The sequence below is a fragment of the Hemicordylus capensis genome, chromosome 12, assembly GCF_027244095.1.
Source record: "Hemicordylus capensis ecotype Gifberg chromosome 12, rHemCap1.1.pri, whole genome shotgun sequence".
Classification (NCBI taxonomy): domain Eukaryota; kingdom Metazoa; phylum Chordata; class Lepidosauria; order Squamata; family Cordylidae; genus Hemicordylus; species Hemicordylus capensis.
This window is the reverse complement of record NC_069668.1, coordinates 1,112,058-1,124,434: the sequence shown is the minus strand read 5'-3', so window position 1 is coordinate 1,124,434 and position 12,377 is coordinate 1,112,058. Positions and strand designations below refer to the sequence as shown.

At 52.9% G+C, this 12,377-nt stretch overlaps 1 protein-coding gene across 3 annotated transcripts in view; it reads left to right on the top strand.

The window, feature by feature from the left end:
- The window catches only part of LOC128336024 (AP-1 complex subunit beta-1-like), a 50,488-nt gene that overhangs the window by 35,959 nt on the left and 2,152 nt on the right, over nucleotides 1–12,377 (top strand). For all 3 annotated transcript variants that reach the window (XM_053275112.1, XM_053275111.1, XM_053275110.1), the window contains 7 exons: nucleotides 3,706–3,747; nucleotides 4,448–4,594; nucleotides 5,407–5,552; nucleotides 6,190–6,319; nucleotides 7,886–7,970; nucleotides 8,513–8,599; nucleotides 11,263–11,417. In XM_053275112.1, coding sequence (XP_053131087.1) covers nucleotides 3,706–3,747; nucleotides 4,448–4,594; nucleotides 5,407–5,552; nucleotides 6,190–6,319; nucleotides 7,886–7,970; nucleotides 8,513–8,599; nucleotides 11,263–11,417 — 792 coding nt within the window. The remainder of the gene's footprint in view (nucleotides 1–3,705; nucleotides 3,748–4,447; nucleotides 4,595–5,406; nucleotides 5,553–6,189; nucleotides 6,320–7,885; nucleotides 7,971–8,512; nucleotides 8,600–11,262; nucleotides 11,418–12,377) is intronic.

Genomic DNA, 12,377 nt, shown 5'->3' with positions numbered 1-12,377 from the left:
AAAAAGCTTGGGTGAAGAGGTGGGTTCCAGGCAGGAGTCTCTCTCCCAGCCCTGTCTTGGAGATGCTGCCAGGGAGGGAACTTGGGACCTTCTGCGTGCAAAGATGCAGACGCTCTTCTGCTGAGCTCTGGCCCCATCCCTGAAGAGGAATCTCTTCTAGCACACACAGGGCGTCTCCCATCCAAATGCAAGCCGGGGAGGACCCTGTTTAGCAAGGGGGCGATGCACACCTGCTCCCCCACCAGCCCAGTTATCTTCTCTGTTTAGCAGAGGGGGAGCAACTGGCCCCGTTCTCCCCCAGCACGGCATCCGTCCTGGGGTGGTTTGCTGGTGTTTCTCTTGTGTTGCCATTTTTCGGATTGCGGGCCCTTTGGGGATGGGCAGCCCTCTCCTTGACTGATCGTTTCCCTCAATAAACCGCTTTGAGGACCTGGGTTGAAGAGCAGCGTGGAAATGTGTGTAGGAGTTGCAGTTCTCTGCCGTGGGAACGGAGTCCAGAAATGCCGCTCAGAAGGGGCACGGGCTGGTTTCAAGGGCTGGCGGGGTGGGCAGCGTTCCCTATAACTGGGATTCCCAGATGTTAATGACAACTCCCATCATCCCCAGCTTCAGGGGCCCTTGACTGGGGATGATGGGAGTTGTAGTCAGCAGTATTTGGAAACCCCTGTTCCAGGCAACTCTGTGTGTGCGCGCACACACACCCTGCTTCATGATCAGGCAGGTATCTGAGCAGGGAGTGCTGAGCTGATGGAATACTGTCTTTACCTGAATCCGACTCTTCCTTTGGGGTAAGGAGATATAGATAGATAGATAGATCTATTTAACCCCTGTTTTTCAAGGGGCTTGTCTTAAATTTGGAGTTGCCTTGCTTTGGGGTAAATACGGTAGCCCATGTGACCGCCAACACCACACCACCCCTGCGTGTAGAAAGCTAGCTTTTCAGGGAGAACTCTCGGGTAGGACCCACTTCCTTGATACTCTCGCTTTCTGGTGGCATGCCTTTCTTTATCCATGGGGTGGTTGCCCTGGATCCCGTGAACCCCACTTCTCCCCAGAGGCATTTTGCTGAAGATTGCATTTTTATTTATTGACCTTTAGATGGCTCCTAGCGCCCCAAAATTAAAAAAAATCTCTGGTGCGGAGAATAGATTTCTCTCCCCGCCTTTAACGCCCAGAGGCCATCTGAGCTTGGGTTCAGCACCCTGGAGAGTTCTCTGCAATGAGCAGGAATTGACTCGATCCCGCCGACCTCAAGCAAGAAGAAACGAGTACAGAATAAAGAGTGGATGCAGATTGGTTCTGTTGGAATCATCTTGGAAGGGGTTGTGGAATTCCGCTTTTGCCGGGGGGTGGGGGCGAGAATTTTTAAATGTGGCTGATCATTGTGAAGGACATTCAGTCAGGTGCCTGGGTGTTTAAGAGCACGTCTTCTTCGCCATGAGCCCCACTGTCGGAGATCTCTGCTAACTGAGCAGAGAGGCCCCTTTTAAAAGTGGCGCAACTCTTTCTTGAGCCAGAGGGAGAGCAACTGGCCCTATCCGTCCCCAACAAAACATTCTTCCAGTGGCAGTTGCTGGTTCTTTTTTAGATTGCGAGCCCTTTGGGGACAGGGAGCCATCTTATTTATTCACTCATATCCATCTAAACTGCTTTGGGAACTTTTGTTGAAAATGGGATATCAATATTCGTCATATTGATCTTTATCAAGAGGTCTGCCTGCAGTTGCCACCAGCTCGTCTGGGGACAGACTTCCTTCCGTTTCAGCGAGGCTGTAGCTCTGCTGCCAGTCAGAGTTGGCAATCCTGAGCTAGGTGGACCAAGGGTCTGACTCAGTAGGCAGCAGCTTCCTGTGTTCCTGAGAAACACAAGGATGACTCTAGCCACAGTCATGACAGGGGAGGGGGGTGATGCTGGGCTGAAAAGGGACAATTACTCTTCCCTGGCTAGATATAAGACAGTCAGTGAGCTTGACTCGGGATAAGGCAGCTTTCTGTGTTCCTAAGATGTTTCAGAAATGATGCCACATGCTCCTTCGGAGATGCGGTCAGAGAGCTCAGTGGGAGTTTTGCATGCAGAAGTCCCCCAGTTCAGTCCGAAGCAGCATCTCCGGGTAGGGCTGGGAAAGACTCCGGCCTGAAATGCTGCCCGCCCGAGCAGACAGTCCTGAGCTGGAGGGAACCAAGGGTCTGACTCGGCAGACGGCAGCGGCAGGTGTTGCTCTGCCGTTCACATTTGTTGTATTTGAACCCAGGAACTGGATACCACCTGCCGGTCTTGTATACCCTGTTTTCTTCCATGCCTAGGGAGGAAGGATTCTGTGGCATGGACACCCCACAATCCTGGGTAGTCCTGGATAGGCATCGCTCTGGGCCCCCGTCCTGGCATCCTGCTCTGTGGAGAACTGGGTTGCCTCAAAGCTCTTCCCGTTTCTCTGGGATCTGCTGAGCCCAGCACAGGGAAGGGTGTATGCATGCGAGAGCGAGAAGACGCCCAACTCAATTGTGTCTTTCAAGCTCCGCTTCTCAGCCCGCGGCTCTTTTCGCGATCGGCTCGGTGACGCAACCCGATGGAAGCAGATAAAAACATCTGGCCCCATTATGTAGAATTATTCACAAGCTGGTTTCTTGGGGGGGGTGCTTTCTGTAAGCCGCGGGCTGGCTTGCCACTTGACGGGAATGGCTCCCTGCTCCGATGTCCCTCCCGATTTCACTGGAGAATGTCCCTCAAAGCCCCCGAGCATCTCTGCCTCTTGTGGGCAACTCCGAGGGTAACAGAATCAGGCCCCGTTCCCACTTTTCGGATGACTGGCCAATTTTCAAGTTGGCATTATAGATCCCCACTGGCGAGAGAACGTCTCTGCCTATTAGGCAACATTCCCCCCACCCACCAACCCTAAAATTATAGTGTCTGGGACTGTCTGTGGTTTCAGACCAATTCCAAGGGTAACAGAATCAGGCACATTGCCACTTTTTCAGTGGCCATTAGCAGATTTGCGAGCTGATACTATACAGCTGGCAAGAGAACATCTACTGTAGGGCCACATTTTTACAAAACCCTGAAATGTTATAGACAGTGTCTGGGGGAATGTAAAATACAACAGTAACGGAATCAGAATTTTTGGACATCGTTGCTCATTCCATTGCTGATGTGTTGTGCGGGTTTCAGACCCTATCTGGGGTGGGCAGGGCGGAAATAGAACGGTCAGGGGAGTAACCGTTAGCCCCACAGAGTGCTCAAGGGTTCATTCCCTCACTGGAAATCCCGCTCAGCTAGGTTTGGAGATTCCGCCATTCATGAGGACTAGCAACTTGTTTGTTTGCTTTTGAAGTGACCGCTGTACACAGACTGTATAGATTGGCCCATTAAGTTGCCCTTGCTTCCTGCTTGGATCGTTATTGCGGGAGGATCCTGCTGGTTGACTTGCAGACGCAGAGTGCCTGATTCTCCTTTGGGGCCAAATTTAGCTTTTCTTCCTGGGGACTGTTTGGGGTTCAGACTTGTGGCTGTCTCTGTCCTCGCTTCATTTACGCTCCTTCCGGGCGTCCGCCTTGCTCACGACGAACAAAGTGGGTTGGCGGGGGGCTGCTGGTGGTGTAGCATTTCTCACGAGCCGCGTGTGCTCTTAATTTTCTGACCCCTGGTAATCTCGCTGAAATGAATCCTTGCCTTCTCTCTTTCTCTCTCTCCGCCCTTCCTCTCTTGCAGCTTGGCAGCGACCTTGGCGGGGGAATTGGAGGCAGTCCAGCAGTAAGTGCCCTCCCTTCATCAATGGCCAGTAGCAGTGGCCTAACCCTAACCCTTAATCAAGCCTCCCTGTTCAGGGACAGTCTACCACTGAAAACCAGTCATGCGGGGAGGGGTGGGTGGGAGAGAAAATAGGAGAAGGCTGTTGCCACGTGCATGGACGCTTGACTTAATCCAGCACGGCTCCGCTTATATCTTAAGCCAGGGGTCCGCAAATGGGACATTGCTGGGCTACAACCCCCATCACCCCCTGCCACAGTCTCGGGGGTGTGTGTGATGGGGGGTGTAGTCCCACAAGATCGAGGCCCCGCATGAGGGAACCCTGGGTTGTGTGTCCCTCCACTGTCCTGGGTCCGTCCAGACTGTTTTCGAGGTCTGCGTGTATTTTGAATGGAGGCGAAGCGGATGAGCTCATCTCCTGCAGACCGGCTCCCTCCCTCTGCCCGTCTGCCTCCTCTAGAGGCCTTTTGAGCCCCAGGTGACGGAAGCGCTTTGGGGGGGCCGCCTCAAGACCGGTCACACGGCAATGGGGGCCAGTAGCGGGGATGAAGCCGCGTTGGGTAGCATCGCCCCACCAAGGTGTCCTCAGGCACTCCCCAGCCCGCTGAGAGTGCTTTGAAATATCCCGGCTATTTTAAGGCAGCATCTGATGGGCCTCTGAAATGTATCTGAATGCCTTCCCTTCTTCCGAATCCCCTTGCAGGTGGGACAGACCTTCATCCCCTCCTCGGTGCCGGCCACTTTCGCCCCTTCGCCAACCCCGGCCGTGGTCAGCAGCGGACTCAACGACCTTTTCGAACTCTCCTCCAGCATCGGCATGGCCCCTGGCGGATACCTGGCGCCCAAAGTGGTAAGCCAGGGCAGCGTGGCCGCGCTCTCGTCTCCCTCCTTCCAGCGGGCTCGTTCCAGATTACGATACTCTTCTATGCACTACAATACGGGTTTATTACGATACTTTTATTCTCTACTCGCTTCCCTTTCGTATTTTTTTTTAAAAAAAGGTTTGTCGTTATTCACAATAGATTCTACAAACCACGTCTCTGGAAGGGAATATTATTTGGTTTGCTTTTGGCCGTGCCATTTGCGTGCACAGTGTCTTGCAGAGAATTCGGTCCCTGCCCCAAAGGGCTTACAAACCCAACATTGCCGTAAGGGAAATGACAGCAGAAGGGAGGTGGAGCGAAGGCTAAACTAGGGAATCATATGTGATGGTTTTAAGGACACATACCTGGGCCAAATATTACCCAAATATTAAATAACCGTTAGAAAAATAGTGGAATGGGAGGAATTTCCTGACAAGTTCCTAAAATCTAAATTAGACATTAGAAGCGTGTTTATGTGTATGTATATGTGTATATATAAATAATATGAGGCGATTACATAATTGACACACGGTGGACTCTCTTAGCCAAGGTGTTCTGAACCTGGAGTCCCTAGAGTTGTTGGACTACAACTCCCATCATCCACTGCCCAAGTTTGAGGCCCCCTCCCCGCTATAAGCACTTTAAGGTCCGGTGTTAACTTGCCAGGGAAAGAGCTGCTCTTAGCTTTCTCATTAGACTAGAATTTTGTCCCATGAAACCAGATCTTTTCAGGGCTGCTCCGGCCTCCGCAGAGCCAGGTTGTGCCAGATGCTGACCGCTATTCCCCTCTGCCTTGCAGGTCTGGCTGCCGGCAGTGAAAGCCAAAGGCCTGGAGATCTCCGGAACCTTCGGCCACAAGCTGGGGCACATCTACATGGACATGACCTTCACCAACAAGGCCTTGCAGCACATGACGGACTTCGCCATCCAGTTCAACAAGAACAGGTCAGCCAGATGCATTCCTGCTGCGCCCTCTCATAATAGAAGGCTGCTGCCTCCTGAGTCACACCCCTTGGCCCTTCCATCTCAGGATTGTCTGCACTGACTGGCAGCAGTTCTCCAAGATTCCAGGCAGGAGACTTTCCCAGCCCTACTTGGAGATGCTGCCAGGGATTGAACCTGGGGCCACCTGCAGGCCCGGCAGATGCTCTGCCACTGAGCTGAGGCCCTTTCCCCGATACTCTTCCTTCTGCAGAATTTGGGTTGGACTCCCTCTGGGGTTCCTCCCAACTCTATTCTTCCGTGATTCTAAATACACATTACCTCGGTGACCCAACTCTTCCCAAACAACTGAGATAATTCTAGAGAAGGACAGCACAATGTTTTTGGACTACAACTCCCATCATCCCCAGCCACAGCAGCCAGTAGTCAGTGAGGATGGGAGTTGTAGTCTCCTATCTGCAGGAGGGCCGAAATCGTGACCTCTTGGGGAAGCTTGTCTATTTGATCACCTAAATGTATGTAATTGGACTTGACTGCCTTCCCTGTCTCAGAGCCGAGCATGGCATGTGGATTTTTCGACCTGGTCAGTCTCAGAATACTTTGGCTGGGCTTTTAATTGCCTCTCTCCTCTGCCCCCCAGCTTTGGGGTCATTCCTAGCACTCCGCTGGCGATCCACACTCCGCTGATGCCCAACCAGAGCATTGACGTCTCCCTTCCCCTCAACACTCTGGGACCGGTCATGAAGATGGAGCCCCTCAACAACCTCCAGGTATGAGCCCCGTGATTGGCGGATGGAAGAACAGCCCTGCTGGATCGGGCCCAAGGAAGCCCATCTAGTCCAGCATCCTGTTTCCCACAGTGGCCCACCAGATGCCTCCGGGAAGCCCACAGGCAAGAGGTCTGTGCCAGGCCTTCTCTGCAACTGGTATCCAGAGGCATCCTGCCTTTGAGGCTGGAGGAGGTGGCCTATAGCCCTCCAGCTAGTAGCCGTTGATAGACCTCTCCTCCATGAAGTTCTCCACACCCCTCTTCAAGCCATCCAGGTTGTTGGCTGTCACCACATCCTGTGGTAGAGAGTTCCACAAGTGGATGATGCGTTGTGTGAAAAAGTACCTCCATTCTCGGTTGCTGGAAGCCAGGGGCAGCTCATTGGGTTATCCCTCTCAGGAGCGGATTGTGAGAGGGAGAAGAATCTCTCTCTCCCCACTTTCTCCACGCCATGCATGATTTTATAGACCTCTATCATGTCTCCCCACAGTCGTCTTTTTTCTAAACTAAAAAGCCCCAGGTGTTGCAGCCTTGCCTCATAAGAAAGGTGCGCTAGGCCCCTGATCATCTTGGTTACCCTCTTCTGCACCTTTTCCAGTTCTACCATGTCCTTTTTTAGATGATGTGCCCAGAATTGTACGCAGTACTCCAAGTGTGGCCGCACCATAGTTTTGTACAAGGGCATTAGAATATTGGCCGTTTTATTTTCAGTCCCTTTCCTAATGATCTCCCGAGCATGGAATTGGCCTTTTTCACATTGTGTCGACACTTTCAACGAGCTGTCCACCATGACCCCAAGATCCCTTTCCTGGTCAGTCCCCGACAGCTCAGATCCCATCAGCATATACTTGAAGTTGGGGTTTTTCGTCCCAATGTGCATCACTTTACACTTGCCAACACTGAACCGCATTTGCCATTTTGTCGCCCACTCCCCCAGTTTGGAGAGATCCTTCTGGAGCTCCTCACAATCCATTTTGGATTTCACTACCCGGAAGAGTTTGGTATCATCTGCAAATTTGGCCACCTCATTGCTTACCCCTGCTTCTAGATCATTTATGAATAAATTAAAAACCACTGGTCCCAGTACAGATCCCTGGGAGACCCCACTTCTTGCTTCCCTCCATTGTGAAGACTCTCCATTTATCCCTACCCTCTGTTTTCTGTCTTTCAACCAGTTAGCAATCCACACATGTACTTGTCCCTTTATCCCATGACAGCTAAGTTTCCTCAGGAGTCTTTGATGAGGAACTTTGTCAAAAGCTTTTTGGAAGTTCAGGTATCCTCTGTCAACTGGATCACCTTGATCCACACACTCCAAAAAGTCCAAAAGGTTGGTGAGGCAAGATTTACCTTTGCTGAAGCCATGCTGGCTCACTCCCAGCAGGGCCTGTTCTTCTGGGTGCTTTACAATTTTATCCTTGAGGATGCTTTCCATCAATTTGCCTGGAACGGACGTTAGGCTAACCGGCCTGTAATTTCCCGGATCGCCCCTGGATCTAAGCTTGGTTGGAAAGCAGGATAAAACGCTGAGAAATAACATATATATATTTCGGGGGCCCCCGGACAGGTAGCGGTGAAGAACAACATTGATGTCTTCTACTACAGCTGCCTCATCCCCCTCAACGTCCTCTTCGTTGAGGACGGCAAAATGGGTGAGTCGTGCCTCGGTTCGTCTTTTGACCCTGGGAGATTGGTGCGTCCCAGCGGGGACACCACTTGTGCTGATGCTGGAAGATCCACAAACGTCTGGCACAGAAAGGGCCCCGAGGGCTAGGTGAGAGAGAGGGAGGCAAGAGGAAGCCACCAAACGATGGAGGAGACCCTTCTGTTTTTGTAACCTCCATCCCTCCAGGGCCAAACTCCCTGCCGGGTGAACGGCTTCAGCGTCCACTTCACAAATTACGCCTCCCTCCGTGTGCACCCAAGATCTCTTAAGCCAGGGCTGCCCACGGTGGACTACAACTCCCATCAGCCGCAGCGGCCAGGGAGGATGGGAGTTGTAGTCCAAGGTCTGCAGAATGGCTGGGATCTGAGGCCCAAGACCACCTCCTGGTCTGGGTGGAGACCTTGGGAAGCAGCCAGCCCCCTCACCAGGGACCTCCCATGCCTTGAGGGGGGGGAAAGGCAGGTCTGAAGAGCGTCACAGAGGACAGAAAGCTCACCCCGTGTGTTTCTCTTCTCCGGCCCCCGGCAGAGCGCCAGGTCTTCCTCGCGACGTGGAAGGACATCCCGAACGAGAACGAGCTCCAGTTCCAAATAAAAGAATGTCACCTGAATGCCGGTGAGTCGAGAGCCCGGGGCGGTCTCTGGGAACCCCACCCCCCATGCCTTTTCGGAGCCCTGCCCTTTTGGAGGAGCCGGCATTTCAGTCAGGGCTGAGCCGAAACGCTGCTCCCGCCAGCCTGGAAGTTTCGGGTGGGTGCCAAAAGAAGTTGCCCAGGGCGGGGGGGGGGGGCAGATGACCTGTCCCCGCACTCAAGCAGCATTCCGTTATTTAAAAATTAAATCAAGCATCGTCTAGGGACCCCCGGTTGGATGCCGCCTGGCTTGGAGGGTCTGCCATTTGTTGGTCTGAATTATGGAAAAGATATATTATTCCTAAGCAGCGTTGAAGACGACCAGAATTGTATTGGGGGTGTGTGTATGTGGACATAAGTTTGCGATCTAGATAGATAAGTTCCAGAACTCTCATTCTGAAACTGGGAGACACAGATAAGTGAGCTGATGGGGACGCGGGAGTTTGGAGAGGTGCCTTCCTCAGGTCATGAGAAGCTGCTGCCTACCCAGTCCGACCATTAGTCCTTTGCGCTCATGATTGTCTGCACTGACTGGCAGCAGCTCTCCTAGGTTTCAGGAAGAGGTCTCTCCCAGCCCGACGCGGAGATGCTGTCAGGGATTGAGCCGGGGACCTTCTGCATGCAAAGCAGAGCCTCTTCCACTGAGCGACGGCCCCGTCCCCCCCCCAAACGAGATTATGTTCGGATATGGAAATCTGCTGTCTGCTGAGTCCGGTTGTTGAGCCAACAAGCTCAGTGTTGTCTACCCTGACTGGCAGCGGCTTCTCAGGACTCAGGCCAGAATTTTTCTGAGCAGAAGGTCCCGAATTCCGCTCCCGGCATTTTATTTATTTATTTATTTATTGTTAAATGTATGTACCTCCTTTCCATGAAAAACAATCGCAAGGCGGTAGAGAACAACCACATCTACCCCCAGGGGGCTTTCCCAGCCCCCCCCCCCCGAGGAATCACGATGAAGACTCTTTCCCTGCACCTGTTTTCCACTCTCACCGCCCCAGGGCTTTAAATAGCATCCGTCCCCGCCCGGATCCCTTCTCGGTGAAGCTCTTCTGACATCTCACAGAAGGCATTCCCGCTGCAAGAAGCACAGAGGCCGCTGCCTAGGCGTGGTTGACTTAATTGTTCCATGCACAGCTTTCTGGCATGTTTCAAGTGCCACGCTGTCGGTGGAGGGCGGCCTTGCGCTTGCTAGAGGGGGCGGCGGCAGCGGGGGGGGGGACGTCCCAGGAACGAGAGACCTGTCAACCTGCGATTGACCGGCTGAGTCCATCAGGACAGTTCGGATCGGAACAAAGCGGCAGCGAAGCAAGGAACGGGAGCATGCGTTGGCTGGCTCCGAAGCCCGGAGCTGCCACTGTGTGACCCTCCCACGTCCGAAGCGGCAGGGCCTCTCGTCGGTGCCGGGTGCGTGGTGATAATTGTTGCGTTGGGGAACATTGTAAAAGCCGCGTCAAGGGTACAGAAAGCCCAGCTGGCGGGAGCCGGCACGGAGAACGAGAGAAACAAAAGCCCAGCGCCATAGAAACGAAATCTGTGCCCTTTGGGATTGAAATTGGGGGTCTTTAGGAAATCTGCGTCACTTTTGTCGCTTCCCAGGGATTTGTGGGCGCAGAGCGGAGGGTGGGAGGCTGCCAGGCTGAGCAGCAACTCGGGTACAAAGTTGGATCGGAGGATCCTTGGTTCACCTTTCTAGGGGATGGGGCCACACAGCCTCTGTTTTGCATACATCAGGTCCCAGGTTCAGTCTCTGGCAGCAGCATCTCCAGGTAGGGGCTGGGAGAGAGCCTGAAACCGTGGAGAGCCGCTGCCAGCCAGTGTTGGCAATCCTGAGCTGGCTGGACCAAGGGCCTGACTCAGTACACGGCAGCGTCTGAGGCTCCTCAGCAAGCCAGCAGCAGGGGGGCCCCCTCTGGCTCCTGACCCGGCCTGCGTCTGCTCTGAGCGGCGCTGCGGCTGCAGCTGGGAGTGAGCGTCTGTTTATAAAGCCTACCGAGTCATGTGGGCTGAGCCGTTCCACCGTGTGTGTGTGTGCGCGTGCGCTCACCCTGCACTGCTGGTGCGGCGTTGCCTAGCAACCCAGCATCAGCCTTGGCACGAGGGGACCCGAGGCGGGGAGGGGGCTCGATACAGTCCCTGCGAATGGAAGCGGAGAGACCCGGCCCCTCGAAGCCTGTATCTCAGCAGAAAACAGCAGGCACTTTTCCTGATAGCTTGTCGTCTTTGAAAAACCTCCACTGGAGGAGAGGCCAGACCATCATGAGGCAGACTGTTCCTCTGGCCAACAGCTCTTAAAAGTCAGGAAATCCCTCCTAATGTTGAGCCTAAATCTGCTTTCTTGTCATTTTGAACCCAGTGAAGGCTAATAAGAACTGCTTGGGCGGGGGTGGGTGGGTGGGGGAGAGATGAATCAGAACGGTAGAGTTGGAGGCTGCCCGGGAGGTCTTCTAGTCTGACCCGCTGCTCCGTGCAGGAAGCCACTGCTAACAGAAGGCTGTCGCCATGCCCCTGAAAGTGGAGGTTCTGCTCATCCTCCCCCACGCGTTTGTCTGGTTTCACTTCTAACCGGAACGGATCCCTGCTGGATCGGAGGAAGCGTCCGGCGGGTTCAGCCTCCGTAACGTGATACTCTTTCCTTCCTTCTCCAAAGACACCGTCTCCAGCAAACTCCAGAACAACAACGTTTACACCATTGCCAAGAGGAACGTGGAAGGCCAGGACATGTTGTACCAGTCCCTGAAGCTCACCAACGGCATCTGGATCCTGGCCGAACTGCGCATTCAGCCCGGCAACCCCAACTACACGGTGAGACCCTACTCACCCACCCGCCATGTGGATGAGACACTCTTCAATCCATCCCAGGTTCTGCCACGAGCACTGCCCTTCTCCCTCGCCTTCCCCCAGACACACAGCCCTGCAAAGTAGAGTCACTTCAGCTCTCACAGGTCAAAACAAGTTCCTAGTACTCATGAGGAATTGGGCTGGATTTACCGTATTTCCCTGAATCCAAGACTAGTCCCCACCCCAAGTTCTTTGATGTTAGATATCAGAGGGTCTTCTTAAATTCCGTCCTGTTCTTGCGGGGTAAATGCTGTTATAACTTGTATTTAGCCTGTTTTAAAAGGCCTTAAATATTGGTCTTCTGTTAGGGTAAGTACAGTATTTTTCAACTTTTTAAGTCTATCCCACGTGGAAAAACTCTTGAGGGAAGGTACAAATATTAAGACTCACCCAGAGAAAACTTCACCGAAGGATTATTAGCCATTTTTTGTCTCTATGTGTGTGTGTACACACACACACATATATATACATATACATTTACAATGAATGTTTATATACAACGAATATTTATGTACTGCTTTTCAACAAAAGTTCCCAAAGCGGTTTACAGAGATATAAATAAAATGGCCCCCAGTCCCCGAAGAGCTCACAATCTAAAAAAAGAAACCTGAGATAGACACCAGCAACAGCCACTGGAGGGATGCTGTGCTGGGGGTGGAGAGGGCCAGTTGCTCTCCCCCTGCTACCTACAAGAGAACCGGCACTTTAAAAAGGGGCCTCTTTGCTCAGCTAGAAGGGGATACGAAGTTCATAGAAAGTGTCCTAATAGCGGGGAGGGAAGCACGCTTTTTTTCTTTTTCGATAATGTGTTTGTTTATGTGTTTTGCAGCAGGCTGAGGTATTAGAGGGATGCCCCCCGTCTCTCACAAGAGGGAATGCCTTTTTTGAGAAAATGCACTTCCAATGTAAATACCGGGGGGCGGG